This window comes from Moschus berezovskii, chromosome 14 (assembly GCF_049115385.1).
Source record: "Moschus berezovskii isolate FMDL1 chromosome 14, NW_MosBer_1.0, whole genome shotgun sequence".
Classification (NCBI taxonomy): Eukaryota; Metazoa; Chordata; class Mammalia; order Artiodactyla; family Moschidae; genus Moschus; species Moschus berezovskii.
Window position 1 is genome coordinate 26,469,650 of NC_142473.1, and position 20,793 is coordinate 26,490,442.

The window sequence follows — 20,793 nt, forward strand, 5'->3', positions numbered from 1 at the left end:
ATCGCCCTGATGTGGGGATTGGACCTCTGCTTCAGTTCCCCCACCCACCGAGGGCAGATCCAGTCCTACTAACACTCCTGTTTTTTCCCCCTAGTTCCTTGTCCTGCTGAGTTTTGCGTGATTCTATATATTCTTTTCTTCTGGTCAGGTACTTCTGTCTGCTCTCAGCTGATGTTCTGCATCCTGCATGCACTTCTGTGTCTGAAGGTGTATTCCTGATGTTCCATGGAGAGAGATGTATTCCACATCCACCTACTCCTCCGCCATCTTGTTCTCTCAGATCCTCTGTTCTTTGAGTAGGATGGATGATTCAATATCACAAAGATGTCAGTTCTCCCTAAGTCACTTTTTAAATTTAATACAACTTTAATAAAAATTCTAGTTTTTAAAGGAAATTAGATGAATGAATACTAAAGCTCATGTAGAAAAATAAATATGCAAGAGTAGTCAAGAAAACACTAAAAAGGAAAATTGTCTGAGGGGTGGAGACTGGCCTTGTTTATTTCTTGCAGTTTAAGCACAATTGTGATGAAAAATAAAATTTACCATCTCAGCCATATTTCAGTGTATAGGTTAGTGTTGTGAAACAGATCTTCAGAATGTTTTCATCTTGAAAAACTGAAACTCTATACTCATTAAACAGTAGCTCCCTATTTCTCCCTCTGCTGAGCCCCTGATAACCACCATTCTACTTCATGTTTCTATGAGTTTGATTACTTTAGATACCTCATGTAAGTGCTATTGTACAGTATTTGTCTTTTTGTGACTGGCTTATTTCACCATGTTATAGCATGTGACAGAATTTCTCTCCTTTTTAAGGCTGAATTATATGTTAAATTTTGTTTATCCCATTCTTCAGCTGATGGATGCTTAGGTTGTTTCTATCTTTTGGTTGTTGTAAATAATGCTGCTATAAGATGGGTGTAAATATATCTACTTGCATCCCTGCTTTCAAGACAGTAACCTTTTAAGACAGGTCTTTAAGACCAAGCATTTTTGCTTCCTTTTCCATGCTGAAGACATTAAATATTCAATTTGTCAAGCATACAAGGGAAAAGACTAATGTTAAACCCTTCAAAAAGTAAAGTGAAAATTTTTCCTTACAGTAATGTTCAATCATTTAGATACATAATTTCTAGTGTGATAATACGGACAAAAATGATTATCCACTAAGGATAGTCATCTTATTTGCAACTTCCCTGGTAGCTCAGACAGTAAAGCGTCTGCCTACAATGCAGGAGACCCAGGTTCGATCCCTGGGTTGGGAAGATCCCCTGGAGAAGGAAATGGCAACCCACTCCAGTATTCTTGCCTGGAGAATCCTGTGGATGGAGGAGCCTGGTGGGCTACAGTCCATGGGGTCGCAAAGAGTCGGACACGACTGAGTGACTTCACTTTCATGTTCAAGGACAGTCATCTTATTTTCTTACTTTAGCATAGTTTTGATAAATTTGACAAAAAATTTAAATAAACGGAAAATGTAATACATAAAAGATATGAAGATAACTATGTCTAAAAGTTTTAGAATCCATTTTAATTTAAGAAATACCAAGCATTCCATATGCTGTTATCTTGGCTATAGGGTAAAGATACAATTATCTTAGAAGTCAACAGCTTAGGGTTTTCATTTAGCCCTCTGATGTATGAGGTTTTTTAAAAGGGGCTAGGATCAAGAGAATGTAAGTTGGTCTTTCATTGTTGTACTCCAGGATATAGTCAAAATCTGTCATCCCTTAATTTCAAGTTCTTTGACTAATCAGGTTGTGCTAGGAACCCATCCCATTCCCTTATCTCTGTATTTGAAATCGCTCCTTTTGACCCCATGTTTTTCTTCCTAATACTTATTTTTCTATTTTTGCTCCTACCAAGGTACAATCACTGGTTTGATGGAATGGCTTTACTTCACCAGTTCAAGATGGAGAAGGGCACAGTGACATACAGGAGCAAGTTTCTACAGAGTGATACATATAAGGCCAACAGTGATCGTGATCGAATTGTGATCTCAGAATTTGGTACATTGGCTCTCCCTGACCCATGCAAGAATGTTTTTGAACGTTTCATGTCAAAATTTGAAAAGCCTGGTAAGCACCCTTTATTATGCCCAGAATTTTCAGGTAATAGTGATGATTCTTTACATTATTATGACATATGTCAATCTTTTTTATAAATATGTATCTTGATATTTATTTTGATATGAGAGGATGTTTCAACTGCTTTCTCCCTTGATTGTGTGCTTAGGATCTGCTATAGTAAGTTGTGGTGTTTAAATAACTTTGGGGTTTGATTTCAGCAATTACTGACAACACCAACGTCAACTATGTGCGGTACAAGGGTGATTACTACCTTAGTACGGAAACCAACTTTATGAATAAAGTGGACATTGAAACCCTGGAAAAAACAGAAAAGGTAAAATATAGGTTAAAAATATAATAGACCCTAAAATTTCTCTCCATTCAAATACTTTTTAGAGTAGTTATTATCAGAAGAAAAAATTGGATTCTTAAACAAAATCAAAGTTACCCACTGATTCAGGTCATTATGTACCCTCTGTCTTCATTAGAATGGCCTGCAGTGTTGGTTGTCCTTAAAGATAATTCTAGATTTCTTCCTTAGTTCAACTGTCTGAAGGCTACGGCAAAGGAGACATAGCATAGTACAGATTTATTTCTGTCATTTCATTTTCTTAGCTTAGCTACAGGTAGAATGGACTGGAGATTCCCTAGATCCATACTGCCCTGGAGAAGGAAATGGCAACCCACTCTAGTATTCTTGCCTGGAAAATTTCATGGACAGAGGAACCTGGTGGGCTATAGTCCATGGGGTCGCAAAGAGTCAGACATGACTGAGCGACTAACACATACTGCCTTCATGTTATACATTAATTTGAAACAAAATAAAATTTGGGGCCAGAATTTTAATCCTTATTCTTTTGAACTTTCTTGTGGTCTGGATAATCATTTTTGTGCATTTCTTGGTGGTGGTGGTGGGAGGGATTTTGTTTGGTTTTCATGTTGTTTGTTCTTAATTTCTTTTTCTTTAGTAGGAAAAATAATTTTGATTTCACAGAGATGAGACATCAGGGCTTAAGCTAAAGTTTTTATATCTTATTTTAAAAGTATTTGCTACAGCCCTACTGTCTATGCATCTAAATAGAGACCTACCCATGTAATTTAAGTCTCTGAATGGTCTTAAATTTTCAGGTTAACTGGAGAAAATTTATTGCTGTGAACGGAGCAACTGCACATCCTCATTATGATCCAGATGGAACAGCGTACAACATGGGGAACTCCTATGGGCAACATGGTAACACTGGGGTGGGAGTCTTTGAAAAAATAATTGGGAGTTAACTGTCTTCCCAGAGTTCCATTACAGCTAAGATGTTAACTTATATGAAACTCATTTGAAAATTTCAGAAAGAAATTTCTGAAATTGCATTTTTGAACTTAAAATATATAATTTATTGTTATGTTCTGTGGTCTTTTTGTGTATATACTTAGAAGCTGATTTTCTCTTTGATCTTTTCATATGACTCACATTTTTATATTCCATTATGCTTTCTGGCTCATATGCATTGGAGGGATTTTCAGTATATATTTCTCAAATATGAATTTTTAAGAGGTACCATACTATAAGAAATTTAGAATGGTACAGCAAAGAGATAAAGAGAAGGTACACTGTATGTGACATAGAGAAGAATTTATTTTTACCATTGGAGTAATACACTACAAATGCAACTACTTGTATCACATCCCTTTCCTGTTCATCTGTATACTTTCCTAGCTGTTAGTCTGTTCCAGAAGGTTCTAATGGCTAATAATTATAGCTAACATTTATAGAGTAACTATTATGTGCTGGTATTAATCATTTTTTCCCATATAGTTTCTCATTTAATCCTGTAACGAATCTCTGAGAAAGGTACAATTATTTTTATCTTTTTAATTGAGGTATAGTTGATTTATAATGTTGTGTTAGTTTCCCTTGTTCTTTTCCAGTAAGGTTTACTGCAAGATATTGAATATAGTTTCCTGTGCTATACAGCAGGACCTTATTGTTTGTCTATTTTATATACAGTAGTTTGTATTTGCTAATCCCATGCTCCTAATTTATTCCCCACCCATTTCCCCTTTGGCAACCATAAGTTTGTTTTCAGTGTCTGAGTCTATTTCTGTTTTGTAAATAAGTTCATTTGTATGGTATTTTAGATTCCCATATAAATGATATCATATGATTTGTCTTTCTCTGTCATACTTCTCTTAGTTTGATAATCTCAAGGTCCATGGATGGCATTAAGAAAGGTATTATTACCCCCATTTTATAGATGAAGGCAGTGAACCTTGAGATTTAAGATGCTTGCTTAAGCAAGCCTGAAGTGTCTAAAACCAGGCTTGGCACCAAGCCTGAATAACACAGGAAAAGCTTGGTATTAGTCATTCTGTTAGACCATCTTAATAATTATTTATCACTGCCAGAGGATTCTCTCAGGGCATGCAATTCATTGTCATATACTTGAATATACATCTCTCTCTCTCTGTTTGGAAAGGAATGTGTAAGTACAAGTATTAGAAGTTTCTGACTGTCTATCTTAGCTGTCAATCTATCATTTATAACCTATGAATCCTTTGTATAGGTTGACTTTTGAATAGGTTAATGTAAGGAGTTGGCTTTTTGGGTTGTTCATCTCTACCTCTCCATATCTACACATATGAGTATATATGGAAGGGAAGACTTCAGGTTTGTTTTTTTACTGGCTCAAGAAGAGATAGGGCACCCTGGAAACTTCATCACCCAGCCCTCTCTGCTCTTTGTTACCTGACCTCAGGTAGGGATGTATTCTTCAAATCTGTTATAGGAAACATCAAATATCTTTTTAGGTAAAATTTTTAAGCAAGTGGGTAAACTGACTCAGGTTTTTTTTTTTTGGTGCATTCATTTTTTTATCATTAAAAATTCATTTCTTAATAAATTAACTCTAATAACCAAGTGAGGCTTCCCTGGTGGCTCAGATGGTAAAGAATCTGCCTGCAATGCAGGAGACCCAGGTTCAGTCCCTGGGTTGGGAAGATCCCCTGGAGAATGACTACCCATTCTATTCATCAGGTACAGATGTGAGAGTTGGACCATAAAGAAGGTTGAGTGCCAAAGAATTGATGCTTTCGAATTTTGGTACTGGAGAAGACTCTTGAGAGTCTTGGGCAGCAGGAGATCAAATCAATCACTCCTAAAGGAAATAAATCCTATTCATTTGAATGACTGATGCTGAAGATGAAGCTCCAGAACTTTGGCCACCTGATGCAGAGAGCTGACTCATTGGAAAAGACCCTGATCCTGGGAAAGATTGAGGGCAGGAGGAGAAGGGGGCAACAGAGGGTGAAATGATTGGATGGCATCACTGACTCAATTGACATGAGTTTGAGCAAACTCTAGGAGATAGTGAAGGACAAGGAAGCCTGGTGTGCTGTAGTCTATCTAGCAAAGAGTTGGATACGACTTAGTGACTGAACAACAACAGCCCACTCCAGTGTTCTTACCTGAAGAATTCCATGGACGGAGAGAAGCCTGGTGGGCTATAGTCTATGGAGCTGCAAAGAGTTATAGATAACTTTGTATATAGTCCATAATATAAGAAGTACTGTTTAACCATTTTGATCAGTGATTCTTAGCCTTTGCTTTTAGAACACCCCAAAGCCATCTGGAATGCTTCCTAGCAAAGTAAGATCTGGGATTTTCATCTTCAGATATTCTGGTTCAGTAGACTTGAAAAGGGGCTAAGAATCTGCATTGTAACCAATCCTTCACTCCTTATCTTGATGCATTTTAACAAGATCTCCAGGTGATTTTGGTGCAAGTGGCCCATGAATCTCTGAGAAACTTTGCACCAGTCATTATGAGTTGTACTTGTTATTTTGCCTTAATTTGGTGTTTATGCAAAGTCCTGAGGTGTCTCCCAGAGTTAGACACAAAGTATTGAGCAAATCATTTCTCTGGGCATTCAGTCCTCTGCTGTGTGTTTCCTGGGTGTCTGTCTGCCTTGTACATGTCTTCAAGACTTACAATTAGGACAGTTCATCAACTAGTAGTGTTCAAATTTAGTAAATTGAGTAATCATCATTTAATCCAATTGCTGAGATAGGAAATTCTTCTCTTGATACTCTGATCTCAAGTGAAACTGGATTTACTTCTTTTTTCTTACTTGGTTATTTGGTTCAGTGAGGAATTTTTGAACTAGAACACAAATGTATGTGTAGCTGCAGAGAGCTCAACTAAACAATATGTGTTTGGGGGACATTTAGTGATTTTTTTTTTTTTGGTAAATAAAGTGCTTGCTAGTAATTTCTACCTTTACAAAATAAAAAGCTTTAAATTGTTTTCACTTTTCCAGATATTTTTAAAAAGCCCTTTTAAAATTAACAGAAATTCTCTAAAAATTTAATCTAGCTAGTTTTAAGTACTAATTTAAAATAATGTAATCTCTTGGACAGTAATATTGGAACTGTAGAGTTTATCTTTCATTTCTTTTATAACTCACCACTGTATAAAGCATGATGTTTTATTTATAATTGTTTCTCAAAACATATAGTATCCTAGTCTAGACCTCCCCACTAGTTGCTTACTCAGTGTTTTTACTAGGATGTCTAATAGAGGTTACAAAATTAATTTTTTAAAACCAAACTTTTGATCTTTCTCCCTAAATTTCTCTGCTTAAAATCTTCCCCATCTCAGTTTAGGGTAACTCTATCATTCTACTTGCTTAAGATGATAACCTTGGAATCATGTTTTATACCTCTCTCACATCCACATCTAATGGGTCAAAAAATAATTTCAGCAATGCCTTCAAAATTTATCAAAAATCCAGCTACGTCATATCACCTCCACTGCCCCCACTCTGGTTTGAGCCACCATTCTTTCTCATTTGAATTATTGTAATAGCTTCTTAACTAGTCTCCTTGCTTCTCCCCTTACCCTACTTCAGTTTATTCTCAGTATATCGATCAGTTATCCCTTTAACCTACCCCACCTCATCTAGAATTTCTCTCTCTGCTTCCTATGGCAGGGCAACACTGCCCTCACTGCAGTTATTTGAACACTCCAAACTTATTCTTGGCTGAGAATCTTTGCATTTGCTCTTCTCCCCTCATAGCTCAGTGGGTAAGTAATCTGCCTGCAATGCAGGAGACCCTGGGTTGATTCCTGGGTTGGGAAGATCCCCTGGAGAAGGGATAGCTACCCACTCCAGTCTCCTTGGGCTTCGCTTGTGGCTCAGCTGGTAAAGAATCCGCTTGCGATGCGGGAAACCTGGGTTTGATCCCTGAGTTGGGAAGATCCCCTGGGAGAAGGGTAAGGCTCCCCACTCTAGCATTCTGGCCTGGAGAATTCTGTAGACTGTACAGTCCATGGGGTCGCAAATAGTTGGACACGACTGAGCAACTCTCACTTTCATCTCCTGAAACGCATTTCTCCCAGATACCCTCAAAGCTCTCTTCCTCACTCCCTTCAGGTCTTGACTCAAATGCTGCCTTCTTAGCAAAGCCTTCCCAGACCACCATAATTTAAGTCGCAAATAGCAGCAGCCCACATCCTGTACACTCACTTCTAATTCCCATTCCCTTGTTTATTCCTCATTGTAGTTCTCATCTGATGCATTACATTTTTACTTATTGCATGATTTTTTAAAGATTTGAGTTTTATAAAAGAAGAGCCTTTTGTCTATTTGGTATACTATTTTGCTGTACACAGGTGTCTAGAATATGGTGCTTAGGACTCTTAGAAGAGTGCCTGGAATATAGTTGACACTCAGTAAGGGCTTCCCAGGTAGTGCTAGCAGTAAAGAACCCTCCTGCTAATGCAAGAGACTTAAGAGGTGAAGATTGGATCCCTGGGTCAGGAAGATCCCCTGGAGGAGGAAATGGCAACCCACCCCAGTATTCTTGCCTAGAAAATCCCATGGACAGAATAACCTGGTGGGCTATGGTTCATAGGGTTGCAAAGAGTCGAACATGGCTGAAGTGACTTAGCTCTCAAGGAGATGCTGATAAATGATTAGGGAACTGGGTGGTTATCCTGTTCCAAAAGAGGTGAAGAGATTATGAAATTCTATAAGTTACAGGTTCTTTAGGACCTACATTGGCACTTCTAACACCAGAAAGATAATTCAATATGATCTTAGTATTTGTTCACTCACTGAGTTATTTAACAAACATATGTTCTTAGTCAATCCAACAATAGTTTTTTATAGTTCACCTACAGGTCAGTGTTTGGTATTGAGGATGCAAAGATGTGTCAGACATAGTTCCTGCTCCAGAAGAGCCTAGTCTGCTAGGAAACAGATAAATACACAGAAAATTATAGTAAATGAGATAAGTACTATGACAGTGTAGAATATAATCAGAGCATAAAGGAGGGTCAACATGTGTCTTTGGATGGGAAAGTCTGCTTAAGGAGTGGGTATCTGAGTTGATTATTGAGGAAGTAATAATAGTCAGATGAATAATTGCATGAGTGAATATTGATAAAATGGGAGGAGAGGGGACCCAAGGTGACCCCAAGGATCCAGAAGACTGAAAGGAAGAAGTTGGACATAAGTACAAATGGAGACTGTAGTTTTTGGAACTGGGGAGTAGGGAGAAAGACAAATAGAATTTGAAGATATTTCTGGCTGCTATTATATCTTTTCCTATGAAGCTGGGATTGAGTTCATCTTCAGAGAGTTAGAAGGGAACCATTTGTGAATATTAAAATACAATAGCTGTTGGTTGGTTTCTTTGTGTATGATGTTTCAAAACCTTAGCTAATACTGTTTATAAAGTTAATATATTTTTTGTATCCATGTCTTTGAAATAACCCCTTATGAAATATATGTGTCATGCATATGGCATAAATCTCTTAATTGCTTTTGCCTAGTCCACAAATGCAAGGGTTACTTTTATTCTTCAAATGTATGTAAAACAGTCAAGACAGGACTTTCCATTTTCCAGGTTCCTGCTATAATGTTATTCGGGTGCCTCCAGAAAAATCTGACCTTGGGGAGACAATCCATGGAGCCCAGGTGATATGTTCTATTGCTTCTGAGGAGAGGATGAGACCTTCTTACTACCACAGCTTTGGTGAGCCCAGAAATAAGGCAGAATTTAATAGGACCTGCCTTAGTGTCACTGTTGCAGGGGGACTAGTTTTGGAAAATAGTATGTTAGTATAGTTTATCAGAGTATGGTGATAAGAGACCAAGATTGCGTTTTGATGTGAATTAAGTTCATTCTGTTTAGTCATGTATTGCTTACCCTAGCCAACTGACTGATGGAAAAGATATTTTAATACAAGCAGTTACGAAAAAATTGTTAACAAATTTTTCGTTAATTGACTGCTCTAGGAAACAGCTGTCGGTTTAGGAAGTTATCAGTTCCTTCCCAGCACATTGAGTCAGGGAGAAATAGGCTGAGATTTAGCCACCCGACCATAATTCCACTTAAGTTCTCTATGGAGAACAGCTTCTCCCTCCAGGCCCCTGCTCCAGGATGAAACAATGAATAACCCCTAGTCATAGAAATGAGTCTCTGGTTTGTTTTGTATTGTGTTGTCTGTCATTGAATAAATACAAAGGAAAAATATACATTTATGCGTGTTTCCACAGTAGAAGAAATGGGCTTTGGGTAATTATGATATGTCAATGTAGATGCATCAGCTATAATAAATGGACCACTCTGGTGGAGGAAATTGATAAAGTGGGGGCTGAGAGTATATGGGGATGGCGGCATATGGGAATCTCTGTACTCTCCCCTTGGTTTTGTTTTGAGCCTAAAATTGCTCCAAAAAATAAAGTCTTAATATAAAAAAGAATTTGACCACAAAAAATGGACAGAATTCAGTATTTTAGGTGATTTTAAAGACCACAAATAATAATCATATTAATATTTTTGGGGAGGGACATTCATATTCTACATAGATTGCTTGAGCTTTTGTTCAGAATGTTTATTTTCTGCATCCTAAACTTTTATAGCCAATCTGCTCCTGGATCCTTACCTCCAGTGTAAATAGCAAAAGGATTAAGGAATGAAGCTCCAGATCATAAATGACACTTTAATATAATGCTTCCTAAACCAAAACAATTTGAAAAGGAAGAAAAAATAAAGATTAAAAAATGCAAGTTGGGGGCGTTCAACCCAAGCTGTTCTAAGAAGTTCCTGTTTTTATGTAGGAACAGAAAATATATATAGCAAAGCTGAGAAATGATGAAGAATTATTTCTGAATGACAGTTTGTTTAGGTCAGCAGTAATATGTCCAACTATTCTGACAAGTCCCCATAACTGTTGCATTTCAGACAACTCTGTTTTGCCAAATAACATTTTATTGTTTACTTGAACCATTTTAGGAATGACAAGGAACTACATCATCTTCATTGAACAGCCTCTAAAGATGAATTTGTGGAAAATCATCTCTTCTAAAATTCGAGGAAAGCCCTTCTCAGATGGAATAAGCTGGGAACCTCAGTATAATACACGGTTTCATGTGGTGGATAAGCATACTGGTCAGGTAGAGAATTTTGACTGTGAATGATTCGACATGAAGGCAAATTTCCATATCACTGATTTTTGCCTTGTTGGGTATTTCTTACGTAAGCCACTCTTAATTAAAGGATATTTCCTTCTTCCATAAGGAGGGCTAACTATTTATTAATTAATACAGTGAATTTTGCAAACCAGAAAATTATAGGAAATGGTTTTATCCTTTAAATTATCTGATTCAATTACAAAATGAATTGACAACAAAAATGACATCTAGGAAATCCTCTTAGCATGTTAGCATGGATTTTTCTGTATAATAATATTTGCCAAAGAGAATACTGTTCATGCAGAGGTCTTCTGTAACTTTCGCAATTGTATTTTAATTAGTTACTTTTATGACATTTTGACAAGTATGATAATACTACCAAAGTCCAAAGCGTATCGGTTGAATATCTTTCTATAGATGTCTGATAAATAGCATTATTATATTTGTCTACTTTTTAACCCCTTAAAGAAATAGTATCCTAAATTTACTGTAGTCTCGCATGTAATTTCATTACCAAAAAATCCCATTTTAGTAATGAGAGCATTTTCTAGAGGATTAGTCACTTAATTTATCATAAACTTTTTAATAGAAGTATTTTCTATTTAACCATGTACTAAAGACTCTGATGCTGGGAAAGGTTGGGGGCGGGAGGAGAAGGGGACGACGGAGAATGAGATGGCTGGATGGCATCACCGACTCTGTGGACATGAGTTTGAGTGAACTCCGGGAGTTGGTGATGGACAGGGAGGCCTGGCGTGCTGTGATTCATGGGGTCGCGGAGAGTCAGACACGACTGAGCGACTGAACTGAACTGAACTGAGAGAGTTTAGGATTTATTTATTCTTTAAAATATTGGGCCATATTTCATGAGAACTTTGAAGTTAGTTAAATCAGTTGATTGGTCTATATCAAATAGCCTCAGTTTATTGATTAATATGAGATGAGATGATTTTAAATCAAAACATATTTGCTTCTACATTCCAAATTCTGGTTTTTATACCTACCAGTCCTATTACTTAAAGGGGGAGAAATCTTAATTTGAACCTTGTGGATCTGTACCCTAAAGGAAATAAAATATCTCTTTCTTATTGTCTGTGTTCCTGCAGCTTCTTCCAGGGATGTACTTCAGTAAACCTTTTATTACTTTTCACCAAATCAATGCCTTTGAGGACCAGGGCTGTGTTGTCATTGATATGTGCTGTCAGGATGATGGAAGAGTTTTAGACCTCTACCAACTGCAGAATCTTAGGAAAACTGGGAAAGAGCTGGATCAGGTAGAAGTCTCTGATTTGTCAAGAGTGGTCAAAATAATTTTGGTCTAGCCAAGTTCTGGCTTTGGGCTTGGAATTTGCAGTTTCTCTTGCCTCTTTGGCAAGTAAAGAGGGAGAATGGTTTTAAAGCATTGAAGACACAAGTTTGTAATTTATTTACTTAATACTTCAAAATAATTTGAAATATATACTTAATGCCTAATAAATAAAAATTATATTAAAGAAAACCAAGAAATATGTTTTGAAACACTTGTGATTAGTTCCTTATTACACTTGAGCACTAAACATACTTACATTTCTTAGAAGGGATAGTAAAATGGTAAACAAAGCAAAGCTATTATATTAATTCTTCGATAAAAGAAAATGTCTTAGTTCCTCAGCTTGAAGGGATTCATTTTTTCCTGATAATCTAAGGCAGAATTTTTCCTTGGATTATGTAATGAAAACCATTTTCTGCTATAGTTCTATTTTTAAATTTTTTAAAAACATTACTTTTAAAGTTTACTTACATTTACTTAGCTTACTTATATTATTATACGTGTATGGTAGGTCTTGATATCTTGATATTTATAGTATAAGTCCTTTAGCGCCTTTCTATTTAAAGATCGCCTCAGTTTTTGTTGACCTTTTGCACTTCCATAAGTTTTAGAATCAACTTATTAGTTTTTGTAAAAGCAAACAAACATAAAAACCATGGTTAGGATCATATTATATGATCTGTATAGATTAATTTGGGCCTAACTGATATCTTTATAATAATGAGAAATATTGAGTCTTCCAACTCATGAACAGGGAGTATCTCTCCATTTATTTTAATCGTTTAAAGTATCTTTTTAAAAAGTTACCTTTACATTAACAAAATTTATTCTTTTTATTTATTTGGCTGTGCTGGATCTTCTGGGCTTTCTCTAATTGCAGTGAGCAGGGGCTACTCTTCATCACGGGCACTGGCTTCTCATTGCAGTGGCTTCTCTTGTTGCAGGGCACGGGTTCTGGGCGCACAGGCTTCAGTAGCTGTGGCTCGTGGGCTCAGTAATTATGGCTCACAGGCCCTAGAGAGCGCAGGCTTTAATATGTGTGGTGCACTGACTTTAGCTGCTTCTCAGTGTGTGGGATCTTCCTGGATCAGTGCAGTGGCAGGCAGATTCTTGCCCATTGTACCACCAGGAAAGTGTTGAATCTTTTAAAATTTCTTGAAGTAATGTTTATAGTTTTCAGTGTGAGGATATTACATATCTTTAGTTAAATTTATCATTAGGCAGTTAGAATGTTTTGAAATTGTTGTAAATGGTATCTTTAAAACTTTTGTTTTGTTTTTGACGATCTGTAGAAATGAAGTTGATTTTGTATATTGATCTCATATTTAGAGATCTTGCTAAATTCACTTATTAGTTTGATCTGTAAATTACTTTGGATTTTCTATGCATACACTCATATTATCTGAAAATGATGACAGTTTTATTTCTTTCTTTCCAATTCTTATGCATCTTATTTTATGCTTCTTTTCTTACTGTACTAGCTAAGACTTCAAGTTGAAAAGAAGTGCTGATAGCAGTAATTATTTTCCAACCTCATTTGGAAAATGTTTAATAAATCACCGCTAAGTATGAAATTGCTGCAGGTATTTTTATAGATACCTTGATCAGATTATCTTAATGGTACCTTTCGATAAACAGACGTGGTCCAGTATATCAATATTTTCCTTCATGAGTAATACATTGTGAATCCTGTTTTGGACATCTTCCTATGCCAGGGTCATAGAAATATTTTATGTTATCTTCTAGAAGAATTTTTAATTCTAAAAATAAAGTATCTATATACATTTATATTCTGTTTCTGGACTTCATTTTTTAGGATATCATAACTAGCTATTTATTCCATTTTATTTCTCTCTCTCTTTTTCACCTGAACTTTCTTTTGGCAGAAAGGCACGATAAGCTGTTATCAGCCTGGGCTTAGTGGCAAAATCAGTTTTTTTTGTATCTATCTATCCTTTCTCACCGACTCTATGGACATGAGTTTGAGTGAACTCCAGGAGTTGGTGATGGACAGGGAGGCCTGGCGTGCTGTGATTCATGGGGTTGCAAAGAGTCGGACATGACTGAGCGACTGAACTGAACTGAACTGATCCTTTCTCAAATCTTTTCCCGTTTAGGTTATTATACAATATTGGGCAGAGTTCCCTATGCTATAAAGTAGGTCCTTGTTGGTTATCTGTTTTAAATATGGTAGTCTGTATATGTCAATCTCAAACTCAATTTATCCCCTCTGCCATCTTTCCCCTTTGTAAACCATGTGTGCTAATTGCTTCAGTCATGTCCGACTCTGCAACCCCGTGGACTACAGACCGCCAGGCTCCTCGGTCCACGAATACTGGAGTGGGTTGCCATGCCCTCCTCCAGGGGAATCTTCTGGACCCAGGGATCAAACCTGCATCTCTTATGTCTCCTGCATTGACTGGCGGGTTCTTTACCACTAGTGCCACTTGGCAAGCCCCTTGTAAACCACAAGTTTGTGAGTCTGTTTCTGTTTTGTAAATAAGTTCATTTATATCATATTTTTTAGATTCCACAAATAAGTAGTGTCTTGTGATATTTGCTTTATCTGATTTACTTCACTTAGTATGATAACCTCTATCCATGTTGCAAATGGTATTATCTCATTCTTTTTAATGGCTGAGTAATACTCCAGCATTCTTGCCTGGAAAATCCCTTGGACGGAGAAGCCTGGTAGGCTACAGTACATGGGCTTGCAAAGAGTTGGACACGACTGAGCGACTTCATTTTCACTTTCAATATTCCATTGCATACGTGTTACACATCTTCTTTATCCATTCTTCTGTTGATGTACATTTAGGTTGCTTCCATGTCTTGGCTAGGTCTTCTCTGGTGGCTGAGATGGTAAAGAATCTGCCTGCAATGCAGGAGAACCAGGTTTGATCTCTGGGTCAGGAATATCCCCTGGAGAAGGGAATGGCTATCCACTGCAGTATTCTTGCCTGGAGAATTCCTTTACAGAGGAGCCTGGCGGGCTACAGTCCATAGGATTGCAGAGTCAGACACAACTGAGTGACTAATGCTTTCACACTTCATGTCTTGGCTTTAATTTGTATTTTAAACAGTGCTGCAATGAACAATGGAATGCATGTATCCTTTTGGAATATGTTTTTTTTTTTCCTTCTGGATATATTCCCAGGGATTGCAAGATCATATGGTAGCTCTATTTTTAAGGAACTTCCATGCCATTCTCCTTAGTGGCGATACCAATTTACATTCCCACAAACAGTGTAGAAGGGTTCCCTTTTCTCCATACCCTGTCCAGAATTTCTTGTTTGTAGTCTTTTTGATGATGGCCATTTAGAGTGGTGTGAGGTGATATCTCATTGTAGTTTTAATTTGTATTTCTCTAATTAGCAATGTTGAAAATTGTTTCATGTGTCTCTTGGCCATCTGTATATCTTCTTTCTTTTTTTTATTTTTTAAGTTATAAAAGTATGATAACACATTTACAAGAGACTTGGAAAATATAGAACAAAGTTACAGTATATTCCCACTATATATTACAATTATTTTTTTAAGTAGATAAATTAAGATTTTTAGTTGGAGTTTCAATATCAGACTCTCAAAAATTTAGAATGACTAGAGAGAAAAGTGGGATGATATAGTAGACCTGAAAAGCAGTGTGAACCAATTCAATATAATTAAGATTTTCACACACCAGTAGGAGACAAATTCTATTCAGTTCTATTCTATTCAAGTGCCCATACATAGACTATAAACCAGAAGATACTGGAACATATCCAGGGACATAAAACAAGGTGCAAAAATTTTGTCATTGAAAGTTATTGAAATCATACAGAATCTGTTCTCTTATTCTTGTTATACTGGAAATCAATATAAAAAGATATTTGAAGAAAACCCACATATTTTCAAGTGCAATGTGACATTTCCCAAGAGAGAACTTTGACTTAGTCATTGAAAGCCTCAATAAAATTAAAAGACTGAAAAAACACAGAGGGTGATTACAGAGAAGAAAGTATTTAAATGAGAAATTAATATCAAAATGAGAAATCAATATGAAAGATACTTTAAAAATGCCATGTATTTGGAAATTAAATGTCTACTTTTATATGATGGGTGTATCTAAGAAGTCATAACAAGGAAAATTAGAAAATATTTTTAACAGCATAAAAATGAAAAGAAAATTTATCAGAATTTGTCGCATGCAGCTGAAGCTACTCAATGCAATTAAATATGGTGTGGAGTCTTGAGCAAGGTATAAAAACAAACAATGGACTCTAGCATAAAATTTTGTGAAATTTGAACACAATCTGTACTTTAGTTAATAACTGTTTGTGTTGTTCAATTGATAAGTTGTGTCCAGCTCTTTGTGACCCCATCGACTGCAGCATACCAGGCTTCCCTTGTCCTTTACTGTCTCCTGGAGTTTGCTCAAATCCATGTTGATTGAGTCGGTGTTGCTATCTAACTGTCTCATCCCCTGCTTCCCTCTCCTTTTGCTTTCAATATTTCCCAGTATTGAGGTCTTTTCCAAGGAGTTGGCTTTTCTCATCAGGTGGTCAAAGCATTGGAGCTCAGCTTTAGCATCAGTCCTTCCAATGAATATTTAGGGTTGATTTCCTTTAGGATTGACTGGTTTGATCTCCTTGCAGTCCAAAGGACTCTCAAGAGTCTTCTCCAGTATCACAATTCAAAAACATCAGTTCTGTGCTCTGCCTTCTTTATGGTCCAACTCTCACATCTGTATATGACTACTGGAAAAACCATAGCTTTGACTAGACGGACCTTTGTCAGCAAAGTGATATCTTTCATTTTTAATACACTGTCTAGATTTGTCATAGCTTTCCTTCCAAGGAGCAAGCTTTTTTAATTTTGGACTACAGTCACCATCAGTAATGATTTTGGATTCCAAGAAAATAAAAGCTGTCACTGTTTGCACTTTTTCCCCTTCTGTGTGCCATGAGTAATGCAATGATCTTAGTTCTTTGAATGTTGAGTCCGAAGCCAGCTTTTTTATTCTCCTCTTTCATCCTCATTAAGAGGCTTTTTAGTTCCTCTTCACTTTCTGCTGTTAGAGTGGTATCATCTGAATAACTGAGGTTGTTGATATTTCTCCCGGAAATCTTGATTCCAGCTTGTAATTCATTCAGTCTGGTATTTCACATGATGTGCTCTGCATAGAAGTTAAATGAACAGGGTGACAATATACAGCCCTGACATACTCCTTTCCCGGTTTTGAACCAGTCCATTGTTCCATGTCCAATTTTGGCTGTTACTTCTTGACCCACATACAGGTTTCTCAGGAGACAGGTAAGGTGATCTGGTATTTGCATCTCTTAAGAATTTTCCACAGTTTGTTGTGATCCATACAGTCAAAGGCTTTTGCATAGTTGATGAAGCAGAAGTAGATGTTTTCTGGAATTCTCTTGCTTTCTTTATGATCTAACAAACATTGGCAGTTTGCTCTCTATCATATGTTAATCTCCTGTTTGTTTTTTTTTGTTGTTGTTACAGCATAGTATTTTTTTATTTTCTCAGAATTGCATTAGAAGTTTTAAACCTCATTCAAAAGTTTTTAAAATCACTAAGATAATAAGTTTTCTAGACTTTTAGCAATAATACCAGATGCCAGAATGAATAGAACTATATCAAAATATTGAACAAATGTAAATGATAAATCTAGCATTCTGTTCGTACTTAGTCAAACAGGTGGAATCAAGATGTCATAATTTATTTAGCTAGACCAAAATTTGTGTTTTCTAATATATATATTATATTATACATATATATGTGTGTATATATATATACACAACACCTTTATAAGTATATGTGTATATATATGCATACAAAGGCTTTTATACTACACTTGATAAAAGAGCATCAAAAGGAGAGAGATAGAGAAGTAGGAAAATATAAACTAAATGAAATGGGAGCACTGAGTATGAAATAGAAAAATGAAACAAACTAGATAAAAGTAAAAAATCGTCATATAGTTTAGTTGTGTTTAGACATGGCTGCTCATTAGAATCATATCTGGAGCTTTAGAGAGAGAAACAACACCTGGGAATTTGTATTTTTCAAAAAATTCCAAGATTTTGCATCTGGATATGCATCTGGATTTTAAAAAGTGATTATAGGTTTTTCTATTAAATGGTAGTTTCAGTAATACAGAATTCTATTATTTTCTGTTGACCAATCATGATACAATGGTATTAAATGAATAATAGTTACATAATGGAAAAGATGTGATCAGTTTTCACAAACAATAGCCAGACACACACAAAAAGATAATTACAATTGTAAACCATAATGGAAATATGATTAACCTAACAATATAAAATAATTACATGCAGTTTGAGTGGTTAACTAGAGTGGTGTGTAAGCGGAAGTGCATACACGCACACGTTTTCATCTGCCCAGCCAGTCTGTGTCTTTTGGTTGGTGCATGTAATCCATTTACATTTAAGGTAATTATTGATATTTATGTTCCTATTACCAATTTCTTAATTGTTTTGGGTTTATTTTTTGTAGGTCTTTTCCTTCTCTTGTGTTTCCTGCTGAGAGAAGTTCTGTAGCATTTGTTATAAAGTTGGTTTGGTGGTGCTGAATTCTCTTAACTTTCGCTTGTCTGGAAACTTTTCATTTCTACATCAAATCTGAATGAGAGTCTTGTTGGGTAGAGTATATTTGGTTGTAAGTTCTTTGCTTTCATCACTCTAAATATACCATGCCATCTCCTTCTGGCTTGCAGAGTTTCTTTCTACAAGCCAGATTTGAGAAATCAGTTGATAACCTGATGGGAGTGCCCTTGTATGTTATTTGTCGTTCTTCCCTTGTTGCCTTTAACATTTTATCTTTGTCTTTAAGTTTTGTCAGTTCAATTACTGTGTGTCTCAGTGTATTCCTCCTGGGGTTTATCCTGCCTGGAACTCTCTATACTTCCTGGAGTTGGTTGACTATTTCCTTTCCCATGTAAGGGAAGTTTTCAACTTTTATCTCTTCAAATATTTTCTTGAGTCCTTTCTGTCTCTCTTCTCCTTCTGGTACCCCTCTAACTCAAATGTCGGTGCATTTTATGTTGTCCTAGAGGTCTCTTAGGCTGTCTTCTTTTTTTTCATTCTTTTTTCTATATTCTGTTTTGTGGCAGTGATTTCCATCATTCTGTCTTCCAGGTCACTTATCCATTCTTCTGTTTCAGTTATTCTGCTATTGATTTCTTCTAGTGTATTGTTCATCTCTGTTTGTTTGCTCTTTAGTTCTTCTAGGTCTTTGGTAAACACTTCTTGCATCTTCTCCATTCTTTTTCTGAGATCCTGGATCATTTTCTCTAGCATTATTCTGAATTCTTTTTCTGAAAGTTTGCCCATCTCCACTTCATTTAGTTGTTTCTCTGGGGTTTTATCTTATCCGTTCATCTGGGACGATAACCCTCTGCTTTTTCATTTTGATTAACTTTCTGTAATGTGGTTTTTATTCTAGCTGCTGTGGGACTGTGGTTCTTCTTGCTTCTTCTCTCTGCTCTCTGGTGTGCGGTGATATCTCACTGTAGTTTTGATTTGCATTTCTCTAATAATGAGAGATGTTGAGCATCTTTTCATGTGTTTATTCACCATCTGTTTGCTTTTGAGAAATGCCTGTTTAGGTCTTTTGCCCACTTTTTGATTGAGTTGTTTATTTTTCTGGTATTGAGTTGGATGAACTGCTTGTATATTTTGGAGATTAACCCTTTGTTAGTTGTTTCATTTGCTATTATTTTCTCCCATTCTGAGGGTTGTCTTTTGACCGTGTGTATATTTTTCTTCGCTGATTTAGCACAATATATTATATTGATAAATTAGTTCTTTTAATTCTTCCCAGACAATGCAGGGAGTCTGGAACACTTTAACTCCATTTATTATATTCCTGATTTATATGCTACTGTTCATTACATATTTTAATTCTCTCTTTATATTAACCCCTGTAAAGCATTATTATCAATGTTTTATGTAAACATAATTATGCATACTACCCATTTACCTACATCAGTACCTTCTCTGGCTCTTAATTCCTTCTTGCCTCTCTGAGCGTCCATGTGGTATCATTGTCTTTCTGACTGAAGAACATCTTTTACTCTCTTCTTTAGTTCAGATATGCTGATATGGTGATGAAATCTCTATTTCTGTTTGTCAGAAAAATGTTTTTATTATACCTTCTTTATTGAAAGATGTTTTCATTGGATGAAGAATCTAGGTTTTTATTTCAACGCTGTAAAGATATCATTTTATTGTCTTCTGATTTCTGTTGAGAAATCAGTTGTCAGTTAAAAGCTTTGCTCCCTTGAAGTGATCCATTACCCCTCAAAGATTTTCTCTGATTTTCTGAAGTTAGTACTGTGATATTTTTCAATATGATTTCCTTTTTATTTTTATTTTTTTCTTAAGGATTTTTGAATCTATGGTTTGATGTCTTTAATTAGCTTTGAATAATTTCACCCATTATTTTTTCAAATATTGCATCTAATAAATCTTTTCTCTCTTTTCTTTCTGGGACTAGAGTACACATATGATACCCCTTTTCACTCTAGCTTTCTGTTGCTTATGTTCTTTTTAAGTATCTCCCATCCTTTGCTCTCTCTAAGTATCTTGCTTTGGATATTTTCTTCTTATTTTACCATTCAAACTTTCTTTCTTCAGTTGTATGTATGCTGCTCTTAAATCTAGGCACTATGGACTTAAACTCATTGCTTTTTTCAGTTCTAGAATTTTGATTACCTTCTCTTTTATAATTTGTGATTGTCTGCTATAACCCTAATTTCAAATAATTTCCTCCAATGTATTCAGAATAGTTAAAGCTTGATAACTCTATTATCTGGATCCCTTGTGATTCAGTTTCTATCATCTGTTGCTTTTTTTTTTCTTTAAATTATACTTTGCTGTCTTCTCAAGTGCTGACTAAGTTTTATTCTACACAGAATATTGTG

General features: G+C 35.9%; 1 protein-coding gene across 1 annotated transcript in view; it reads left to right on the forward strand.

Annotated features, from left to right (window-relative positions):
- Nucleotides 1–20,793, forward strand: part of BCO2 (beta-carotene oxygenase 2) — an 80,267-nt gene that overhangs the window by 46,798 nt on the left and 12,676 nt on the right. Inside the window, exons 3-8 of the mRNA XM_055423030.2 lie at nt 1,870–2,081; nt 2,291–2,406; nt 3,201–3,303; nt 8,973–9,101; nt 10,365–10,525; nt 11,650–11,817. Coding sequence (XP_055279005.2) covers nt 1,870–2,081; nt 2,291–2,406; nt 3,201–3,303; nt 8,973–9,101; nt 10,365–10,525; nt 11,650–11,817 — 889 coding nt within the window. The remainder of the gene's footprint in view (nt 1–1,869; nt 2,082–2,290; nt 2,407–3,200; nt 3,304–8,972; nt 9,102–10,364; nt 10,526–11,649; nt 11,818–20,793) is intronic.